Source organism: Pseudorasbora parva, chromosome 4 (genome assembly GCF_024679245.1).
Source record: "Pseudorasbora parva isolate DD20220531a chromosome 4, ASM2467924v1, whole genome shotgun sequence".
In the NCBI taxonomy this organism is placed as follows: Eukaryota; Metazoa; Chordata; class Actinopteri; order Cypriniformes; family Gobionidae; genus Pseudorasbora; species Pseudorasbora parva.
Window position 1 is genome coordinate 6,552,041 of NC_090175.1, and position 23,661 is coordinate 6,575,701.

The following is a 23,661-nucleotide window of genomic DNA, read 5'->3' on the forward strand; positions in this document are numbered from 1 at the left end:
TCACCCGTAGTGACTCATAGCAGATAACTGACTTCATCTCATTCATCGTGAGCTGACACAGTGTGTGTGTGTGTGTGTGTGTGTGTGTGTGTGTGTGTGTGTGTGTGTGTGTGTGTGTGATTCTGATGGTAAACAATCATTAGAAGAGAAGAGTACTTCTGCAGTTCTAATTTTTCTTGTATTTTCCTGCAATCCCAGTTCAGCACCAGTCACAGATAAACTGATCCAACTGAAACACTCTATTACTACCTGGCAGATCTTGGGTGTCAGTCTGTCACCAACACTTGGTAAGATGAAGCTGCAAACGCAGAATACATGATCTGAAAAACATCATCATCATCATCATCATCATCATCACCCAGGATCTGCTGCTTTAAACCCTTCTGTGTGTCTGTGTTCCTCAAAGGCATCTGCGTGGCAGAACCTGAGGAGATTGTCGTTTCTAAGAGCTTTTTCATTGACCTCAAGATCCCTTATTCAGCGGTGCGCGGTGAACAACTGGAAATCAAGGCCATTATTCACAACTACACCCCACAGAATCTGAAGAGGGTAGATCTGATTTGAAATAAAAAATACAATCAGATTTATGTTATACATTAAAACCATGTTCATCTTAAGGTGGGGTAAGTTTTATTTCAAAACTGCTTTAGAAAACGGACTGAGGCCATGCAATAACAAACTTGTAGCCAATCGACAGCTAAGGGGCGTGTCTACTAATGATGGTGAGAAGAGAGCGCTCAGTGCATGTCATTATTCAAAACACACGAGTCACACATGACGGACATTAGCCAAGAACTAACATATGCTGGCTTTTGCTTGAACATGCTCCTGTCATGTTGACTTGTTTGTCCATTTGCGATCGTATTGTCGAAATGAAAAAGACCCGTTCATTTCCACACCGTATGGAGCATCTAAATCTCCTCACTGTCTGCTTCAAGCATCAGCTCACAAAATGTGTCCGACAAGTAAGATAATGTACTCCTAATATATGATTGTGTCCTCTTTTCATGATCCATATAACACTTATCTTGTCATAATTGTAATATATTTTTATTATATAAATTAAACTATAAATTATATAAATCACACACTGCACCTTTAATTAAATGAATTAAAACCGTGTGCCTCATAGTAACCCTTTCTGCTTGAGTAAAATAGAAATATCTTCCATCATCACACATTTCATATTCGAATGAAATGCATTTACTTTGTAGGAGGTTTCCTCTAGATATTGAAGTGATTTGTGTCTCACTCTCTGTTTCTCCAGGTGCGTGTGGAGTTTATGGAGACAGCAGATGTTTGCAGCGCTGCCAGTAAGAAAGGCAAACACAGAATAATGGTTAACGTTGACAAAGACTCCAGTGCAGCGGTTTCATACGTGATTATTCCCATGACTCTGGGAGATCATGACATTGAGGTGAAAGCTTCAAAATCTGACTATGAGGATGGAGTGAGAAAGACTCTGAAGGTGGTGGTACGTCTGCTGAGTATTCTGTCACTTTTCATTTGATTTGGTCATTTGTAAATATAATGATGATTAATTATCCACTCTCACTCTCACTCTCAGTCTGAGGGTGTGCTGGTTAAATCACACCGAAATGTGGAGCTCAATCCTGTTAAGAACGGTGAGATTTGCTGTGAATCACACAATAATATTTACTGTTTTACTTCAATTATACAGTGTTACACACATTACACTTCCAGACAATTATGAAAAAATATGAATGTCATTATAGTTCCAGCCAATCAAGTGATCAGAATGAACTCTGCAAAACCATGCAAAATCTGGGCCTGTATATATCAAGCCTCTGAGAATTACTCATAAGAACACTGCTAAAAATCAAAGCTGTGATTAAAAGTTAGTTTAAAGCATCTTAGTTTAACATGGGAAGGTGGGGGTAAAGTCATTTTACCTCAGGACATCTGTGTCCACGTAGGATAGTTCGATCCGTTTAATGGAACAATCGTCACCGTCTTAAACTCTGAGCTCATTTTTAGTCACAGACGCTCAAGTTTGTTCAATAAGACTTTCAGCAGCTTCACTGTAGCGTTCTGGTTCTGGGCCTATAACCTGTTGGTTTTAATAAAGACTCGGAGGTGTTATTTCTTAGAAAAAATGCACAGAACAAGAAGTGCATCCCACTTTACTACATGTTCAACATATACAATAGCCTGACAAGCCAGACCCACATCAAGATGTTTGGTCTGGAAACTCACCATTGACAGCTCAATCTGAGGGGCGGATAAACGGTTTTTCAAACTCCCTCTGCACGCGATAGGATAGCGCTACACCAACCAGAGCTACAACCAACTCTGTGAAGCAGAGCTAGTTGATCGATTAAACTTTCTCCCGTTCTGGTATTTTTTGTTCTTTTCTCAAAAGCTTAACTCCAAGTCTTCCAGAGTTGTGGCCAAAGCAGATTCAAAAGGCCACTGTTTGCTTGCTTCTTTGTTTACAAGTCGCAATCTGCTGTCATTATGTTAAGCCCCGCCCACCGACTCTATACACAATGTGATTGGCCCGACCAGAGTTTATTTTTTACAGCTCAGAAGTGCACTGAGAGTTCCTAGACGACACTCGCGGCAGATTAGATTTGCTGCCGCTAGGGTGTGTCTAGATTTCTAGGCTACATATACAACTCTTCTTCTATTTAAACAACCAGAGTCACTGAAGTAAGCTTAGAGCTCTACCTAGTGGTCATATAATGAAACTTAAAAGGAGATATTCACATGACATGACTTTACAACTTAAAACGCTTTAACTGAAATACACACAATCTTAATATAACTATTCTAGTAAGAGTGTATTTTTCTAACACTCCTTCTCACTTGAGAGACCTCTCGAGCTGTCTCAAATAACTGGGAGAGGAAGAGTGATTCTTAGCTTTAAGAAATTTGATAACTTGCTTTTATACTTAAGTTTGAAAGTAGGAGTAAAATGTCATGAATTGTCAGCATTCTCAGTTGCGTGATAACTACAGGCCCTAATCAGTACATGACTCTTCCTTCATCTTCTTGTTCTTCTGTTTCTCATCCCAAACGGATCAGGAGAGAAACCTATAGTTGTTAGATCTGAAATACCAGCTGATCGGGTTCCAGACACACCTGCTAGCACCTTCATCACGATTACTGGTAAGGGAAAATATGTTTTCATAAATATGTAATGATTTCTTCTTAAAATTTCATGCATGTTTTTTTTAGTTTTTTTTTAAAAAGAGAGATGACGCGTTTACAATCATCTGTTCCTCCATCTCCAGGGCCATATTCCCAAAACACCTTAAAGGGATAGTTCACGCAAAAATGAAAATTAGCCCATGATTTACTCACCCTTAAGTCATCCCAGGTGTATATGATATTTCTTCTTTCAGACGAATACAATCAGAGTTATATTAAAAAAAAGTCCTGGCTAATCCAAGCTTTAGAATGGCAAGGATTGTTGTTTTTGAAGTCCATAAAAGTGCAGCTGTCAGTCAAATAACGTGCTCCTCACGGCTCTGGCAGGTTAATAAAGGCCTTCCGAAGCGAGTTACCAATGAGTTTGTGTAAGACAAATGTCTATTTTTTAAAAACGTTTTAAAGTAAAGTTCTGGCCGATCATCTTCCGTCAAGTACCCCAGAGTGCAGTCTGGACGATGGGGCGGGGCGACACATTGGGGCGGGGCGACACGTGTCGCTCCGCCCACATGCGATTTCATTGGTTTACAATACAACAAATCTTATTGGCGTAGACGCTTCAAGCCTGCGCATGCGCATTCCTTAATGTGCGATTTTATGAATGAACCACACGGAATAGATTCATATTCTGTTTTAAATGAAACAAAACGCAAAAACGAGCGCTTGGTGATGGTACCTCCGGCATAATTAAGGCTAATAGAGCTGTTTAACATTTGGCTTCTTCATCAGGTTCGGTGGATCAGCACAAACCCGGATTTTACGCAAATGATAATTAATTATTAACTGTAGTATTGGACACCTCCGAACACAAACGGCTAATTTTAGTTTAAAGCATGACCAATCGTTTAAACGAGATTGTTGTCCAATTGTATAAAGTGCTAAAGCGGTATAAAGTCTTGCCCTGTTAATAAAATATGTGGGGCTATGTATGTCTAATTTATAGCTTTAAAGGTCCATATTTTATTGTAGGACTAAATAGCTAAGTGTCAACGGGTTAACATGTGACAAATTAGATATTAAAAATCCATTTATTTATCTACCCTCGCATTGTGCATGATCTGTGTACAAACGGGATGAAAATAATTTTCACTCCTGTAAATCTGTGCAACACTACCCGAGGACTTGCAGTAAATACCAAGAAGAGAAGTGATAGAAACATTTATTGCAATATACGCATTTGAGCACATAAATACCCACAAAGAAGTTACACCGTGTGGAATATTTTAATAATAGATTTTCATATATTAAAATTACCTAAATCAAAATAGATTGGCACCTTATTAATATTTTTTATTTCCTTTATGTGTGAATAAGTTTAGCTATACATATGTTAATACAATAATTTGCAATATATGTGCATATTTTAATTTCTAATATATGTTAATATTAGTTTTCTATATATGTAAATCTTTTGAATTATATATTAATGCAGCAGTTTAATATATTTTACATAAGTGTGCCTCCATATATGTAAATATTTTCATTTTATAAACATCATTAAATTTGTAATGAAAAAGTCAAAATTTCATATTTTCCAGATAATGCAAAAATGTTGACCCAATGGATAAAATCAAAATTTGTCTGCAGAGAACACATGCTAAACAATTTTTTATTGATTTTTATTGATGTTAACAAAAAGTAAAAGTACAGAGAGCTTATGTAAACTTAACTGCACAAAAAATAAAATTTTGCAAATCCAGACACAAATAGACTTTAACTCAAAATACAAAGCTTTAATGTAAACTTGGATTTGCAATAGGCCAGTCTCTTTTCTTTAATAGAGGGTGTGCGCTGATGTCACTTTCCCGTTGGGACACAACCCTCAGCTGGACTGAGTGGCAAAACATCCTGGAGCAGGGCTGACTTTAATAAGAGAAATCGCAAAAATGGGAGCAAAACAAGCTTCTTTTTTTCCTGAAATAAATTAAATGTATTTGGATTCAACAGTGATTATTACAACTCGCCAAAGAACCAGTGTTTGGCCAGGAATTGGACTTTCAGACATTTATATGTACCTGATTCCGATGCCGGGGAAATATATAAAGCAAAGCCTGTGAACACTTTATCTGCTAAACAAATACAATAAATACAGTTTAGGTAGCTCTAAATCCAGATGATTATATAATCGTCATATTACCCAGGCTTAAAAATTGTTAACGCAATAAGGCATTTCAGACATAACATCTGACTTGATGTGTGGTCATACTTGTAGTGGGGATTTATTGGTGAAATACAGAGTTCTGCACTGTACACATTAGCTTTTGAAGAAAAACTGGGTTTGTCTATTTACCCATCCACCTTTGTAGAACACAATGCTCATTACATTGGATATTTTTTAATAAACGCTAACAAAAATATAAATATTTAATTGGCGAGTTGTCAATACAGTATATGACCTAGTATATGATTTTAGCCCAAAATTTTACATATCTAACATAAAATGTTCTGATGTCTGGATTCAGGTTGTTTCTGCGAATAGCAGCAATTTATTTGTTTGTCTTTCTGTAGCTTTCGGAAGGTTGTACAAAGATTGCTCTGATTTATTGTTGAATGTGCAGTCAACTGTATCTATTTGTACCTAACCCTTTCCCAGATGTGTTTTGGGTGTTGCGCTGTTTTTGCAGCATTCACGCTGAACACCAATCCTGCCACTCAGTGTTTTTGCCACTCAGTTGGTGTAATACAGTTACACGCCGTCTACTGGGGCATCATGTGGATACTCTTATATTGGAACCTCAGTTCTACCAAACTGTTGCCTTCTCATGCCGTTCTATGGCAGCATCTGAAACAAGAAAGAAGATAACAAATGTTGGATTAGTCAGTGGCCACTTGAGGTAGTTGTGATTAAGTTATTTGTTGCATTCTGCAAGTTTCATAGCTTAAACATCCTCCTCATTATAAACAAAGCATTGATTTAATCCAAAAATGGATGTTGCAGGATCTGTAATTATATTAGCACAAGAGTGCTTCCAGAGCAAGACATCAATAAATACTATTTTGACAAAGAGAACTGATTGTCTCCTCTCCAACAATAAGCTGGGGTGTTCTGGTTCAATGTGGCTGTTGTCGTGTCATCAAGGTGGATGATGCACATTAGTGGTGGAGGAGATTCCCCCCTTCCATATGTAAAGCACTTTGAGTACCCAGTAAAGCGCTATATAAATAACTATTAAAAAAAAACATAACCCCAAACTTTTGAATGGTACTAGTGCATGTTTGAGATTTTACATACGTACCGGTACATAGGACCTCTGAGATTGGACCTGCAGTCCATCAGCATGGAGTAATCTAGAAAAATAAAAATGAACAATTTGTCAAAGTGCCAAAAAAATATTGTTTAAAATGTCAGTTTTAAAAGAAAAAAAAATGCATGTTTAGGTTTACTAATTTAGTATTGTTCATTCAGTGTCACTGTACATACTGTTTGACATTTGGATGTCAAAGCCGTCTTAAAATGAGTAATAAGATATATAGATCATTTTCATAAGAAATTTACAGAAGCAAAGTGATACAGGTAAATGTTGTGAAAAAAAATTATATTAACTTATTTAATTAGCTTTTTCAGATCACCACCTGTATTTCTGTAAGGCTAAAGCTTACAGTTTATGGATAGATGCTATATAAATGCTACATGTACAGCATTATCTACTGTGTTTGTGTACAAACTGTATTCGTAGTTTAGTGGCTTTCAATAATGCACATTCCTATTATTAAATGTATTAAAGCTTTCCTTTGTTCTAGAGGGTTTTTTTCTGTCGCCCCTGAAATCACAGAACATTTGATCCATATTTGTTTACCATGAGAGACCAGAACAGGTTTCAACTACTTATTGCTATCATCCATTGATAAATTTATCAGCAAAACCTTTTTCATAACTATCAAAACCTCTCATCTAAACATAAAATGTGATTAAACGTTCAAAAACAATAGTTAGCCAAAATTACCTCTTTTAAAAAATGTTAGTTCTGTTTTGCATATCTACTTCTTCAAAGACACTAACGTTACATTTCTATCAAGTAAATATAACATAGAATCGTTTCAATTAAAGTTAAGAAAAGTGTCAGGAACAGTAATGTGTATTACTTGTGTGATTTTATGGACTAAACTCACCTTAAAAGCGGCGAAAACAACAGCGAGAGCCGAAGTTTTACTGCATGTTTGTCGTTTCCCCACACAGATGCAGGTGGCTCGTAGGTAGATCATTTCTAAAGACGTACATAAAGGAATGCGCATGCTCAAGCCTCAAGCGTCTACGCCAATAAGATTAGCTATATTATAAACCAATGAAATTGGGTGTAGGCGGAGCGACACGTGTCGCCCCGCCTTAATGTGTCGCCCCGCCCCATCGTCCAGACTGCACTCTGGGGTTACTCTCTTCCGTGGAAAAGTGTTGAAAGTGCCTTCTCGGAGTTGAAGATGCGTACGTGACATGTAACTGGTCACGTAAGCCTTTGAACTGCAGAGGCACTTTCAACACTTTTTCCATAAACTGAATACGGAAGGCAATCGGCCGAAAGTTGACTTTATAAAGTTTTAAATATGGATATTTTTCTTACACAAATGCATTGATTCGCTTCAGAAGCCCCCAGTGCCATGTGGAGCAGTTATTTGACAAACAGAGCAACTGTTACTGCTATTATAAAGCTTGGATTAGCCAGGACTTTTTTAATATAACACTTTTATTCGTCTGAAAGAAGAATGTCATATACACTGAGGATGACTTTAGAGTGAGTAAATCATGGGCTAATTTTTATTTTTGGGTGAACTATCCCTTTAAGACTGCTCCTAACTTAACAATTTAGGAGAAACTCTTAAAAATCATGAGCCTGTCAGTCCTAATTTTTGCTCTTGAGTAGTTTTGCTTTTGAGTATTTCACAGAGCATTTAAACACTAAAATTGATTGTTGATTGTTAAATGTGCTATATAAATAAAGTGGATTGGATTGGATTGGACAGAGCATTTTAACACTAAAACCAGCTCTTAAATCTATGAAACGCTAGGAGTAGTCAAGAGGACTCCTGAGTCACTAAGACCAAATCACTTCCACTTCACTTCCTGTCTACTCACTGTCCAATCATAATAAAAACTGTAATGCCCAAAATAGGGCTGCCACTAACGACTATTTTTATATTGATTATTCTATCGACTAATTTATCAATTCATCGATTAATCTATTGACTAATTTATCACAATAATTTTCCATCAATTTGACTTAAAATCATTGAATTTAACTTGCAACTTTGGCATTCAGTAAAACCCCTAAAAACTAATTTGGCCATCGTGTTCCTGCCCTGCTTTTTGACCATTCCCCCCTCTTTATTTCAAAATAATATTAAGAATAAGAATAACTATACATGCCAGTGTGAACATCCTTACAGAGATGTTTGCAACAATCACATTATTATCAATCATGTTAACTCTAAACACTATTCTGAAAAGGTTGGGATGACTGAAATATTTCATGATATGAGTAATTTAATATTTTTTTAATGTAATTTTATAATTACAATATAAATATTTAATTTCATTTTTTATTTGTTTTTTAAATATACAAAATGTAAATTACAAAGAATATGATGAAAACAGTGCTTTATTTTCAGCTACAGTAGGTCTAATTAACATTAACATTCAATAAAGAAATTAATCAAAATGTAAAAACAAAAATGCATGGTTTGCATGGTTACTCTGTAAATTAACTATACACTGATTCTAAATAAATATATTAAAGTTATTCGGTCAAGCGTGGGGTGATTTTCTATTTTCTTTTGTTGTTTGATTAACATTAATCACACAGAATATGAGGTCTGGCCCTTTAAGAGCTGCACGGACCCAATGCATTGATTTCTCACTCAACTCTGTATACGTTGACTAAATATATACTCTGCTGTGTTTACCTGAATACTCGCCAGCCCAGGATGAGCACTTGTACATATTTTTGACCATTCAGACCCAATAATTTGCGAAACTGACATTGCGATCGGTCTGAGTGAAAGGCATGTGCGCGGCGCACTTCAGGTCAGCGACCGGCACGCACTTCACTTTATTTTCTAATCCAAGCGTTTCTGTTGTTTAGTGAACGGTGGAAGCAGAGCTCACACACACATCTTCACTCCTGCTTTCACACATCGACACAAATTAAGATATTACTGCTCTCATTAGAGTGCTGTCATTTTTAAAGTAGCAGTACTAATAACATTTCATATCATTCCCAATTTACCCAGTCGACTAATAATATGGATGTCGACTAATTATCAGTGTCAAAGCAGTTGATTGTATCAACCAATCGCGACAGGCCTAGCCCAAAATAAAAAATGTTATTTATTTAATAAATACTTAAAAAGAAAATAATGTCTGATTACATGTGGCAGTTGTTTCACATTTACAAATGATTGGATCAGGTAAAATAAGCCTGTTTGGCCCCGAGAACTTCCCTGAATCGCCGGCTGCCGAGAGTGAGGAGTCGGGGTGGTGGAAGGGATGCAGAAAAATCATAAAAATGTACTATATAACAGAGATTTTCACAGAACTTTTCCGTTTTTTATGAATAAAGAAAAATCTGGTCCGTACACTTAAATCAAATCAGGATATAGATTAGTTTCTGTGAATATTAAACTGCAAAACAATGATTTAAATAAAAATCTGTGTGAATGAATGGAGCAGACACACACACACACACTGAAGCACCCTCTGTGTTTTCAGCTTCTGTTGCCTTACTATATGAGGACATGAACTTTATCTTCGAGCCGCTCAGAGTCTGTTTAAAGTTCTGTTTAACTTGACAGAAATATATCACTGTTGTACCGTAGAATTTAGATAAGTCTCAATGTAATAATAATACCAAAAATCAATAATAATAATAATAAAATAGGATCAAAACTTTATTTTTTAAAGGAATAATCTATTTTTTTCTTCCATGTTTTCATTTTAACAGCTCATTGTGCAGCACTTTGTTTGACAACATTTGTAATTATTATTATTGGATAGGGGAAAATGTATATCATAAAGACAATAAAAACTCAGCCTGCGTTTCCTCGTTCCTCCTTCCAGGTGGAGAGATCTCTCAGACAGTCGAGAAGGCCATCAGTGGAGACTTCATGGGTCAGCTCATTGTTCAGCCCAGTGGTGATGGAGAGTCAAACATGATCAGTATGACTCTACCTGTCATTGCCACTCATTATCTGGACAGCACCAATCAGTGGGAGGCTGTTGGCATGGAGCGCCGTTATGAAGCCATTTACCATATCAACACAGGTCAGCAGGATACAACAGATATAAAGAGAATCAAATCAATTTATAAAACGCTCTCAACTATGCTCTGTCGAAAACTGCCTAAAATATAGGTAATAAATAAATGTTCTTTCTTTATCTTTTTTTTTGCATTAAGGTTATCAACAACAGCTGAGTTACCGTAATTCAGATGGATCCTACGCTGCCTGGGTATACAGGCCAAGCAGCACATGGTAATGTCATTTTTGCTTTGTTTCATGCCTGATTTCTTCTGATATATATATATATATATATATATATATATATATATATATATATATATATATATATATATATATATATATATATATATATATATATATATACTCACCTAAACGATTATTAGGAACACCTGTTAAATTTCTCATTAATGCAATTATCTAATCAACCAATCACATGGCAGTTGCTTCAGTCCATTTAGGGGTGTGGACCTGGTCAAGACAATCTCCTGAACTCTAAACTGAATGTCAGAATAGGAAAGAAAGGTGTTTTAAGCTATTTTGAGCGTGGCATGGTTGTTGGTGCCAGACGGGCCGGTCTGAGTATTTCACAATCTGCTCAGTTACTGGGATTTTCACACACAACCATTTCTAGGGTTTACAAAGAATGGTGTGAAAAGGAAAGAACATCCAGTATGCGGCAGTCCTGTGGGCGAAAATGCCTTGTTGATGCTCGAGGTCAGAGGAGAATGGGCCGACTGATTCAAGCTGATAGAAGAGCAACTTTGACTGAAATAACCATTCGTTACAACCGAGGTATGCAGCAAAGCATTTGTGAAGCCACAACACGCACAACCTTGAGGCGGATGGGCTACAACAGCAGAAGACCCCACCGGGTACCACTCATCTCCAATACAAACAGGAAAAAGGTATGGGGGTATTTTTGTTTCTTTATTCCAAACAAATATATTGTTAGCCACAAATAAATGTAAAGTGGTTCACAAAAAATAAATAATTTCACAAATCAATAGAATGAGATCCACAAATATATGCAGGAGTTTATATAGATTTATATAGATCAGTGGTCGTAACTCTCCCTGCGTCCCAATTCGCATACTATCCATCCTAAATAGTATACGAAAATAGAATTAGTATGTCCCAAATCGTAGTATGTTGAAAAGAGTATTCCAAAGATTCCCGGATGGTTTACTATTTCCGGTCCGAATTCACAGTATGGATCGATGGGCACTCTAACGGCTGATATTGCCCACAACCCATTGCGAGTTGGACGAGGATTCGATTAGAACTACAAACGCAGATAAAAAGCGTTAAAAAACTACAAACATGACGGATGTGCGAGTTCGACGGTTAAGTAGAGAAGTTTAGATAAAGGGGTTTGAGAGACCCTATCAATATTTAACCTGACAAAAATATATTTATTCAGTGTTGTCCACATTATATTTCACCTGAGCAGCATTGTGAACTTTTGTAATGACATGTTTGGCCATTAACTTTTAAATGCATCATTATATTTAAACTGCAAACACATGAGGAGAATCTCTGCATTAAAGACCCACAAATGGCAGATCAACGAGCGGCTACATTTCTCTCCGATACGGTAGGAGATTAAACTGAATGTGGAGGATTTGAACTGTGACGAATCTGACGATGATTGACAGGGCAGATAAACGGTGACGGGATGCACGTAACTAAGCGACAAGAGTCCGTTAAAGATGGCGAAGTAGTTTGTCCCGAAGCTTGCATACTTTTCTGCTACACACTCAAAAGTATATACTTTTTCTTCACAAAAAGAGTACATACTTTTAGGACGTAGTATAAGTAGGCGAATTGGGATGCAGCATCTGTTTTTCAGCGGCACTGGCCAAAACGTGATTGGTTGGAGCCAGAACGTGCTACGATTGGTCAGCATGATATGGCCGTTATCTGATTGGTTTAAGTAGACGGTGGGTGGAGTCTACTAATTTGTGTGAGTCTAGACCAGGGCTATTCAACTCTTACCCTGGAGGGCCAATGCACTGCAGAGTTTAGCTCCAACCCTAATCAAACACACCTGAACATGCTAATCAATGTCTTGAGGATCATTAGAAAATCACAGGTGTGTTTGATCAGGGTTGGAGCTAAACTCTACACTGCATTGGCCCTCCAGGGTAAGAGTTGAATAGCCCTGGTCTAGACGCTAGAAATGTTTTCAAAATCCACGCGCTGTTATGCGATTTACCAATGTGCAAGAAGAGATCCACAAATGCAGAGGAAGCGATTCACAGATGAATGCAACTTACGCAAGGCAGAGTTGTGTGTTTTTGACATAAAAATATATGTGTGGATTTTTTTGGTTATTCACAAATGTCATTGTATTTATTTGTGAATCTAATTCATTTTTGTGAAACTCCTGCATATATTTGTGGATCTCATTCTATTGATTTGTGAAATTATTTATTTTTTGTGAATTGCTTTACATTTATGCGTGGATAACAATATATTTGTTTGGAATAAAGCAACAAATCTACCCCCATAAAAAGAGGCTATAATTTGCACAAACTCACCAAAATTGGACAGGTGAAGACTTCACTGTACTAAAATGGCCGCCACAGTCACCAGATCTCAACCCAATAGAGCATCTTTGGGATGTGATGGAACGGGAGCTTCGTGCCCTGGATGTGCATCCCACAAATCTCCATCAACTGCAAGATGCAATCCTATCAATATGGGTCAAGATTTCTAAAGAATGCTTTCAGCACCTTGTTGAATCAATGCCACGTAGAATTAAGGCAGTTCTGAAGGTGAAAGGGGCTCAAACACAGTATTAGTATGGTGTTCCTAATAATCCTTTAGGTGAGTGTGTGTGTGTGTGTGTGTATATTTTAAATTTCATTATATATATATATATATATATATATATATATATATATATATATATATATATATATAATAATTACATTTAAAATCAACTTATTTTTCCTTTAAAATTATACATTTTTTCAGTTTAAACATTAGATATGTCCTCTATGTTTTATTCTGAATAACATATTGAAATGTGAAACTTCCACATCATTGCATTCTGTTTTAATTCACAATTTGTACAGTGTCCCAACTTTTTTGGAATCGGGTTATATATTATTGTTTTTAAAAGTGTAATACTTGCAAAAACTAGACAATTCTGGACTGTCTTATTGAGGAATGATCACTCCCTGAGAAGTCAGAGGACACCTTCTGGAAATTAACCTCTGAACTGTCTCTTAAGAAATTAGCATCACCATTCGAGACGCAAGTCTCACCTCAGTATCATCCTAATCGACATCTTTCTCTATTGACCCCCCACTCCTACTCTCTCTCATGCTGAGATCACCTGAAATTCACCCAAAAATCTATACACCGGTCAGCCCGTAACGCTGAATGTCTCCAGACACTCAGTGTTATGTCATTTTCAGAAGTCGTGTCCATCTCTAATAGGTTATAAACGGGTGTAATTACAACAAAGGTTTCAACCGAATAAACAAATGTGTAGTTAAACTATTACACAAATGACGAAATAACCAATTCTCACCTAAATTCGAGGTCATAACTTGCCCAGCTAAAAAGACAGAACGCGCAAGAAACCTTCACCCACCAATCATAAGCCTCCATTGGGACAATTTGGTGGGCCTTACAAAAGTAATAAGTATAACTAGTTATTCATTTGATTTATTCTGTTTGTCTGTTAAAGGCTGACTGCTTATGTGGCTAAAGTCTTCGCCATGGCCAGTAACTTAATTATTATAGAGGATGCTGTGCTCTGCAGCGCTGTCAAGTGGCTGCTTCTCCACAAACAACTATCAGACGGCTCCTTTAAAGAGGATTCAGCTGTAATTCACAGTGAGATGACGGTAAGTTAAATGTGGCCAGTTTGTGTTCACCTTTGTTCAGAAATAATGATGAAAAGATCCAGAACCAGGGATTAAAATAATCACTCTAGTGAACTACCTCACAGCCATGATAAAATGTATTGGAGCTGACAGCAATTTAACCAGAATCCTAGGAATATATTTAGTTTAAAACTCAATGCCAATGAAAAACTCTGACAGCACAATAGATATATTAGACAGCTAAAAATAAAATAAATAAGCAATAATATATATATATATATATTATAACCGTCCCAGTTACGTTGTGCTGGGCAAGCTACAAAAAAATCAAAAGGGGGATTCGTCCTTTGTGCAATTAATGAAATGGTATTGTAGTGAAAAAGGACCTAACAACAAATAAGTTCAGGAACAAACAAGAGTTGTATAATATTTTCACCCTTATGTATTCACCCTCTTTCTTACAAGTCATACATAGGTACAATTCATGCTTTCATCATGGGTACATATATGTGCATGTGAATGGGGGGTCACAATATCCAACTCAGTCCTGTTCTCCTATCTGGGAGCATAAATAGTTCAGCAATTGAAGGAAACAGTCTTATCTGTCGGTGAGTAGTGGTACAGAAAGATGAGGTTGATTGTTGTCCTTCACTTGGATGTGTGGTTAATCACAATTTTTCATGGTAGCAGATGATGGTTTCACCAACACAAACAGTAGGTTTGTGAACATGTAGCTGCCCACAGTCAAAGGAGCAAAAAAGTGCCTCACAAACAAATCCTCTACAAAGAGAAAACATCAAATGCAATAACAATAAATTAAACTAAATTATTTCATTTTAACTTTAAAGCAATACAATACACATCAACCTTAACTTACGTTTGAGCTGGAAACCAACAGTTTTTCAAACAGGATTTGGAAAGAAAGGTTACAAACAACCATGAGGCAGCATCAAACAGACCCTAACATTTACTTCTATAGTTTCCTGTTATATACCCATATGCACACCAGCCAGAGAATGTTCCTATCTCCCCCTAGAGGCCCGGAAGAACATAACCATCAGTACTAGAAATCTTGTGACAGGCATTGACTGTTACAATATATATATATATATATATATATATATTTTTTTTTTATTTATTTTTTTTTATGAGGGGATGTGATCCCACTTATGTTTGAACATTTCTGCTACTCATTGATGTCAAATCCACACCAAGACTTTCTGAGACCACCAGTGTTTATTATTTTACATCAAGGTGTAAAGGGCTATTAAATGGTTAAAACACACACACATAATCTGATTGTTTTTGTGATTTAGTCTGTTTATTTGTGTTTTATTCCAGGGTGGCGTACAGGGCAAAGATGCGGAAGCCTCTCTGACGGCCTTTGTTGTGATTGCCATGCAAGAGGCCAGAGGGATCTGTGCTGGATCAGTTAATGTAAGAGAATGTGTTTCACCACCAGTGGCGGCTCGTGGATTTTAAAATGGAGGAGGCACAGTAATTGTAGCAGTTTGGGGATACTCTCCATAGTATTTATTATTATTATTATTATTATTATTATTATTATTATTATTATTATTATTATTATTATTATTATTATTATTATTATTATTATTATTAACATCTAAAATGGCTTTTTGGATGACTTTTAGACATAAAAAATTAGAAAATATAAATATCATTTCAACATATTGCTTGAAGAAAAAATCAATCCTTTTTTCCTTTCAAAATGTCTGTGTTAAAAGAGCATGCTAGGCTGCCCATATCCAAAGTTGGCTTCCTTAAAGGGTTACTTCAGCAATTTAGCATTAAGCCTTGTATCAGTAGAAACCCCCGGTAGTATATTCGAATGATGGTATTTTCCCCCCTCATATCCCCCTGAGATGTAATAATTATGCATTTTATTTCTGGAAAAAATCCTCCGATGATGCAAATATCGTAATTTTTTTTGGCCAGAGCCTAAAGACTACAGCCAGTAGAAGGCGCTATTTCTGCATGTTTTCAAACCGCCTATGAGGGGGACTAGTGGGACTTTCGTTCGGCTCACTAAATGCGCCCGGCTCGGCCTCTGGCATTCATAACGGAGCGGTATAGAGCAAAATGAGTGTTTCAACTTTTCAATAAATTTGGGCGGTTCCGGTGCCACAGTGTGATATAACAGGTAGCGGTGGCTTTAGGAGTGGCCTCGTAGGCGAATAAGTGCATTCTGGGAGTTGTTGTCTTCAATCCACATGAGCCAAAAATACATTTTCTGGCTTTTCGCAGTCTAGAAGGCACCAAATAAAATAAAAAAATCACATTTCTACTACATTAATGATCCAGTTTAAATACAAAGCTTAATGCTAAATCACTGAAGTAACCCTTTAATTTATCATTTGTAGCTGCTGCTCAAATGGTCTCTTGGTAAATTTGTTGCCAATCAAATCGTCAGTATTTCAATGCTCGATAATTAAGGTAGTTGCTAGACCAGTGGGAGAATTCAAAATATTATCATTTACATTTAAATTTACATTTAATCATTTAGCAGACGCTTTTATCCAAAGCGACTTACAAAAAACGGGAGAGCAATAGAAGAAACGAAACAAACAAGGCCAACAACCTGTAAGAGCTGTAAGAAGTCTCAGTTAATAAGAACGCAAGCTTCTGGAGGGTGTGTAAGTCTGAGCAAGTGAGTTTAGGTATATTGGTGCAGAGCCAGTGGTTGTTTTGTAGGCGAGAACGAGTGCCTTGAATTTGATGCGAGCAGCCATTGGCAACCAGTGCAGTCTGATGAAGAGAGGCATAACATGCGCTCTCTTCGGCTCATTAAAGACCACTCTCGCCGCTGCATTCTGGATCAGCTGCAAGGGTTTGATAGTGCATGCTGGAAGCCCAGCCAGAAGAGCATTACAATAGTCCAGTCTGGAGAGAACAAGAGCTTGAACCAGGAGTTGTGCAGCCTGTTCTGATAGGAAGGGTCTAATCTTTCTAATGTTGTATAAAGCAAATCTGCAGGACCGGGCTGTTGCAGTAATATGGTCAGTGAAGTTTAACTGGTCATCAATCACAACTCCAAGGTTCCTGGCTGTCCTGGATGGAGTTATGGTCGATGAACCAAGCTGAATGGAGAAATTTTGATGAAGTGCTGGGTTGGTTGAGACAACAAGTAATTCTGTCTTTGCAAGATTGAGTTAAGGGTGATGCTCTTTCATCCAGTCAGAAATGTCTGTCAGACAGGCAGCGATACGAACACTGACTGTAGGATCATCTGGTTGAAATGAGAAGTAGAGTTGAGTGTCATCAGCATAGCAGTGATAGGAGAAGCTGTGTTTCTGAATGACAGAACCTAATGATGACATGTAGATGGAGAAGAGAAGTGGTCCAAGGACTGAGCCCTGTGGAACCCCAGTAGCTAGATGATGTGACTTAGACACTTCACCTCTCCATGACACCCTGTAGGACCTACCAGAGAGGTAAGACCTGAACCACTGGAGAGCAGTTCCTGAGATCCATCTCTTCTTAAGTGTTGACAGGAGGATCTGGTGGTTAACTGTGTCAAAAGCAGCAGACAGATCCAGCAGGATGAGCACTGAGGATTTGGAAGCTGCTTTTGCCAGTCTCAGTGCCTCAGTTACCGAGAGCAAGGCAGTCTCAGTCGAATGGCCGCTTTTGAAGCCGGATTGGTTGTTGTCCAGGAGGTTGTTCTGTTCAAGAAACATAGAGAGTTGATTGAACACAACTCGTTTAAGTGTCTTTGCAATGAAAGGCAGATGGGAAACCGGTCTGTAGTTTTCTAAAAGTGCTGGATTCAGAGAGGGTTTCTTAAGCAGTGGGGTTACCCGAGCCTGCTTAAATGCTGTGGGAAAGGTTCCCGTGTGAAGAGAAGTGTTGACAATGTGAGTGAGTGCAGGAGTGATTGAAGAAGAAATAGCCTGAAGGAGGTGAGTGGGTATAGGATCAAGTGGACAGGTAGTAGGGTGATTGGAAAGGATTAGTTTTAGAATTATCTGCCTCGGAGAGCGGAGAAAAGGATGGAAGCGTGTTCGTGTTAGCTGTTGAGATGTGCGTGTCAGAGTTATAATCATCTTAAAATGTTCTAATGTTATTTGATTCTAACAATTGTGTTATTAATGCATTTTCATTATAATTCCTGAGTTACTGCAGCATCAGATCCTGCAGTATTATAACCATCAGTTAGAAGAAATAATCAGATCAACAAAAGGCTACTAAATGTCCCAACAACAAAAAAGAAACACATAAAAGCAAATATTTTGAATTAAAACAATAGGACAATTTAGCTGTATAATTTATTCATGCTGCAATGCATGCTGGGAGTTTTGTACTATGCTGGTACCCAGCATGCACTACAGAATGAATAAATTATGCAGCTGAATTGGATTATGACGCATTTTTGATTGTCACCATTGTTGAGATTCATACGCTAATTCGTGATGTCTGTGTATGTCATTGTAGATTACCCTTTTGTTTGTTAAAATATTCTGATTGTTATTGACTAATACTGCAGGATCTGATGCTGCAGTAACTCAGGGGTTGTAATGAAATCCATTAATAACACAATTGTTAGAACCGAAGGACATCAGTCATTTTTAAGATGATTATAAAACTGTTAACAGGTAACCATCCTCATCTGATGTCAGTTTGTTTAAGGTTCTTTTGCTACTGCAGATGAGTTTTACAAACACACTTTCACAACAGACAAACGTATAATAAGAGTAAAGAGCCCAACTAATGGAAACACTGATCACCGTTATGGTGACTTCAAATGAAACACATTAGAGTTAAACCTCTGTTAATTCTCAATAAGAGCTTCTGTAGTCGTCTGACAGAAATAAAGTCAGTCTGGTTAGTAATGTGTGAAGCTGGTAATGCTGTTTGTGGAGTTGTTTAATCCTCTGCTGAGATCTTCAGAGATTTAATGTCTTCTTTTATCTTCAGTTGATTTCATCTAAAGCTGTGGCTGAAGTCAGTTGTAGTTCTTGTGTTCCTGCTCGTCTCTTTTTCTGTCCTCTACTTTCCTTCAGTAATTCTGCTTGTTAAAAGGGTTATTAAGGCTGAAATGACTCCATATTTATTATATACAGATTTTGTGACTCAGATAAGGTCCAGTTCTGGTTTATTTCTTTGCTCTTGGCTGACATGTGGCATTGTTATGGCCTGCTTGTGGCCCAGATCTGGCAAACAGGAGTGGGCCACTCAAGGGCCGTCATTCATCGCAGCATGTGGGCCAGATCCGTATTCCACATGTGCCAGATGAGGGCCAGATCTGGGCCGACTCAATGTTGCTATGTGGGTTGTGCGTTTGTTCCTTCATTTCACCACGGATTCGTTTGTAAACAAGAGACTTTGCGGATAGAAGGAGATTATATGAATGAATGAACCACCAGTGGTGTAAAATCCAGGGGCCAAAGAGTAAAAGTCCTGCCATATTTTTATTCCACTCATGAACTCAGTCAGCTGATTTCACTAATTAATTCCAAGCTCTCAGAGGTGGAAAGTCCAGGTTCAGAAGATAAAAAGTCCAGCTCTGTATTTTGTTCCAAACACCTGGATTTGCTAAGTAGCAAAGGAGGAAGAATTAATTAGTGAAATCAGCTGACTGAGTTCATGAGTGGAATAAAAATATGGCAGGACTTTTACTTTCTGACCCCTGGACTTTCCATCTCTGAATGATAGACATCAAGGACTCATCCAGTGATCGAACGGTCCATTGGCTCACGCTGCTCTCGCAGCTCTCAGCCCTGCCCTGCTTGCCACAGTATATCTGGCTTTATTACGGTCTAAAACCTTTTTTTCTTACATTCAAACAAATTATTTATGGACCTTTATGACAAGTTAATCTAAAGAATTGTGATTGGTGAAATCATACATGAACTAACCTTGATGAGTTAGTCAATTATGGTTTACTGTATGTTGCAGATCTAATAACTTTACCACTTTTATAGAGTCTGCATGAAAGTATCAGGAGGGCTGTTTCATTCTTAGAAGGTCGACTTCCACAACTGACCAATCCTTACGCTGTTGCGATGACATCTTATGCCATGGCCAATGCTGAAAAACTCAATAAAGACATCTTGATGAAACATTCCACTGAAGGAGAAGGTCAGTCACACCAACATTTCAACAATTTGTTTTTTTTTTCTTCTTTATACAACATGCAAAAATAAAACAAACACAAGGGGAAATTCTGAAAGAATGGTGTATGTTTTGTGGTGTAATGACTGCTACCTCTTTCTGTTCCTGATTTGTCTTTGAATCAGCCGGCAGGTTTTGGGCTGTTCCTGGACAGTCTTATGACTCACGAGAGGCGACAGCCTATGCTGTGCTGGCGCTTGTGAAGGCCAAAGACTTTGATAGAGCAGGAGAGGCAGTGCGCTGGCTGGGCAGACAACAGTCTCAATATGGTGGTTCTGGCACCACACAGGTACTGTTACAAACTTCTCAGAGACATGAAGGTTGAGGAATCAAATGTTAATGTGGGTAATCCACAATTGTATTCTACAGGCAAAATGTCACAAACACTGGCAAACAGTCCAAAATGATGCCTGGCGTCCGTTCTTCGTACCTCGCCTAATACATCTGAGATGATTTGACAGATTTCCGGTCTTCTAATCGTGATAACTGATCTCTGGCTAATTTGGTTCTTCAAACTAATTTGCGGAGAATTGTTACGTGACAGTATTAATTAAAGTTTCTAACGGGTCAAGATTAAGTTCTCTGCTTCTCCTGCGCTGCATCAAGCCATCCCATAATATCCGTCATCACTGACATTAATGCACGGCTCAGAGTAACTGTAAATCATGTGTGTAAGACTCGAATAAAATTATAAATAAATTATTCCATCAGATAAAAATATCTCTCTAGTATTATGCACCTTTTACACAACATTATAATATTATTTTCAAATACATTTTCATTATTATTATTATTTTAAATTATCATTGCCCCTGGTTCAGTAATAAAGTAGAAGTGGCTGGGACAGACTTTAAGTATCACCTCAAGATGCAATCTAATCCTGTTTACATGAAATAAGCTCCAGAGCAGGTTTAATCTTACAGACCTGTTGTTATGACAGCAAGTCCAAGATGAGCATTGAAGAACCAAATAATCCAAAATCACGTCAAATTGTCAACATTCAAAACCAACGAAACTGAGTTAGCGACATAAGAAGAACTGGCCCCAGGACAGGATGTCAGGCAGACCAAGAGATGGTGAAACGGTGAATCCTCAGCCTCAGACCGTTGGCTGAATGTCTGCTGCATAAAGCACACTTATCTGGAAACACTTCAGGAGTTTTGAAGTCGTCTTCTGATTGGTTGAATTCTACAGGATTTCCATGAGATGAGTGTGATTCATTATTTAGCGATCCAACTGGAAACAAATGCCATGGCACCAAACTCCCTTGTTCAGAGGTGGAAAGTCCAGGGTTCAGAAAGTAAAAGTCCTGCCATATTTTTATTCCACTCATGAACTCAGTCAGCTGATTTCACTCATTAATTCTTCCTCCTTTGCTACTTAGCAAATCCAGGTGTTTGGAACAAAATTCAAAGCCGGGCCTTTTATTTTCTGAACCTGGACTTTCCACCTCTGTTCACATTTCAAAGTCTCTGCTGCCCTGTGGTGGACAACTGGAGACTCTGACAATCACAAGATCTCATCAGAGGATTAAACAACTCCACAAACAGCATTACCAGCTTCACACATTACTAACCAGACTGTCTTTATTTCTGTCAGACGACCACAGAAGCTCTTATTGAGAATTATCAGAGGTTTAGATGTTGATGATTTATTGACAATAATGAAGTCACCATTATGGTGATCAGTGTTTGCTTTAGTTGGGCTCTTGACTATAAACTTTTTAAAAATTACATTTTTGTCTGGCTGTTTATTATGGTGTGCACAGCAGGAGAAACTGTGATCAGCTGATATTGGGTCATTGATAATAAGAATATAATCCTCAAGTTGTGCCTTAGTGCACTGATCTTATGTCTGACTTTTATATGGGTGACATTTGTCATTGATTTCTGTTTGATTATTTTTGTGATTCTACAGCAGGAGACTCAGAAATGATCAGAATGCATTGACCACTAAACATTTGAAAATTCTCTGAGATCAACTCACACTCAGACATCAATAATCAGCCTATGAATCTCAACAATGGTGACAGGTTTCTATGCTGCAATGCATTCTGGGAGCCATGGATGAGTTTTCTATGATGCCCCCATAATGTATTGTGGCATTAAGTACGTCACCGTTGAGGAGGTTTATACTCTGATTCTTTATGTATGTGTGTCTAAAACACAACCATAAGTTTGAAAGTGTTTCTAAACAGGAGTGCAACAAAAAATATATATTATTTTATTTTTAATCACTCAGTTTGTCTGATTAAAGCATTGCTGATATCATGCTGAAATGGCTACTAGAATCAATGCATCTCATGACATGAGCAAACACTTGAGGCGCTTTAGGCAACCGTACACAGATCTTCTGGCGTCAGCCTGAAGGTCTGGATGTGTGAGACTAGGGTAACAGAACTGGAAAAAAGGTCAAACCAGGAAACAGATAAACAATGGCACACGCAAAAATGCAGTGTAGACACATACAAGACTTCACAGAGAATAACTGAATAAACCAATGCTGCGTCCCAATTCGCCTACTTATACTACGTCCTAAAAGTATGTACTCTTTTTGTGAAGAAAATGTATATACGTTTGAGTGTGTAGCAGAAAAGTATGCAAGCTTCGGGACATACTACTTCGCCATCTTTAACGGACTCTTGTCGCTTAGTTACGTGCATCCCGTCACCGTTTATCTGCCCTGTCAATCATCGTCAGATGCGTCACAGTTCAAATCCTCCACATTCAGTTTAATCTCCTGCCGTATTGGAGAGAAATGTAGCCGCTCGTTGATCTGCCATTTGTGGGTCTTTAATGCAGAGACTCTCCTCATGTGTTTGCAGTTTAAATATTATGATGCATTTAAAAGTGTCATTACAAAAGTTCACAATGCTGCTCAGGTGAAATATAATGTTGACAACACTGAATAAATATATATTTTGTCAGGTTAAATATTGATAGTTGGTCACTCAAACCCCTTTATCTAAACTTCTCTACTTAACCGCCGGACTCGCACATCCGCCATGTTTGTAGTTTTTAACGCTTTTTATCCGCGCTTGTAGTTCTAATCGAATCCCCATACGACCTCGCAGTGGGTTGTGGGCAATATCAGCCGTTAGAGTGCCCATTGATTCATACTTCAAATTCGGACTGGAAATAGAAGACCATCCGGGTACCTTTGGAATACTCTTTTCAACATACTATGATTTGGGACATACTAATTCTATTTTCGAATACTATTTAGGATGGATAGTATGCGAATTGGGACGCAGGGCAAGTTTATATAGGGTGAGCTAAACAGGCTA

The 23,661-nt window shown here is 37.7% G+C and overlaps 1 protein-coding gene and 1 long non-coding RNA gene across 2 annotated transcripts in view; one reads left to right on the forward strand and one right to left on the reverse strand.

The window, feature by feature from the left end:
- Positions 1 to 23,661, forward strand: part of LOC137072760 (complement C3-like) — a 67,060-nt gene that overhangs the window by 22,111 nt on the left and 21,288 nt on the right. The window contains exons 18-28 of the mRNA XM_067440685.1: positions 199 to 287; positions 407 to 549; positions 1,268 to 1,474; positions 1,568 to 1,625; positions 3,049 to 3,132; positions 10,223 to 10,426; positions 10,560 to 10,635; positions 14,105 to 14,264; positions 15,585 to 15,680; positions 20,186 to 20,342; positions 20,501 to 20,664. Coding sequence (XP_067296786.1) covers positions 199 to 287; positions 407 to 549; positions 1,268 to 1,474; positions 1,568 to 1,625; positions 3,049 to 3,132; positions 10,223 to 10,426; positions 10,560 to 10,635; positions 14,105 to 14,264; positions 15,585 to 15,680; positions 20,186 to 20,342; positions 20,501 to 20,664 — 1,438 coding nt within the window. The remainder of the gene's footprint in view (positions 1 to 198; positions 288 to 406; positions 550 to 1,267; positions 1,475 to 1,567; positions 1,626 to 3,048; positions 3,133 to 10,222; positions 10,427 to 10,559; positions 10,636 to 14,104; positions 14,265 to 15,584; positions 15,681 to 20,185; positions 20,343 to 20,500; positions 20,665 to 23,661) is intronic.
- Positions 5,461 to 7,357, reverse strand: LOC137072763 (uncharacterized). Its single transcript, XR_010904676.1, has 3 exons — positions 7,285 to 7,357; positions 6,411 to 6,462; positions 5,461 to 5,956 (listed from the first exon to the last, which is right to left on the reverse strand). It is a non-coding gene; the product is annotated as an uncharacterized lncRNA (long non-coding RNA).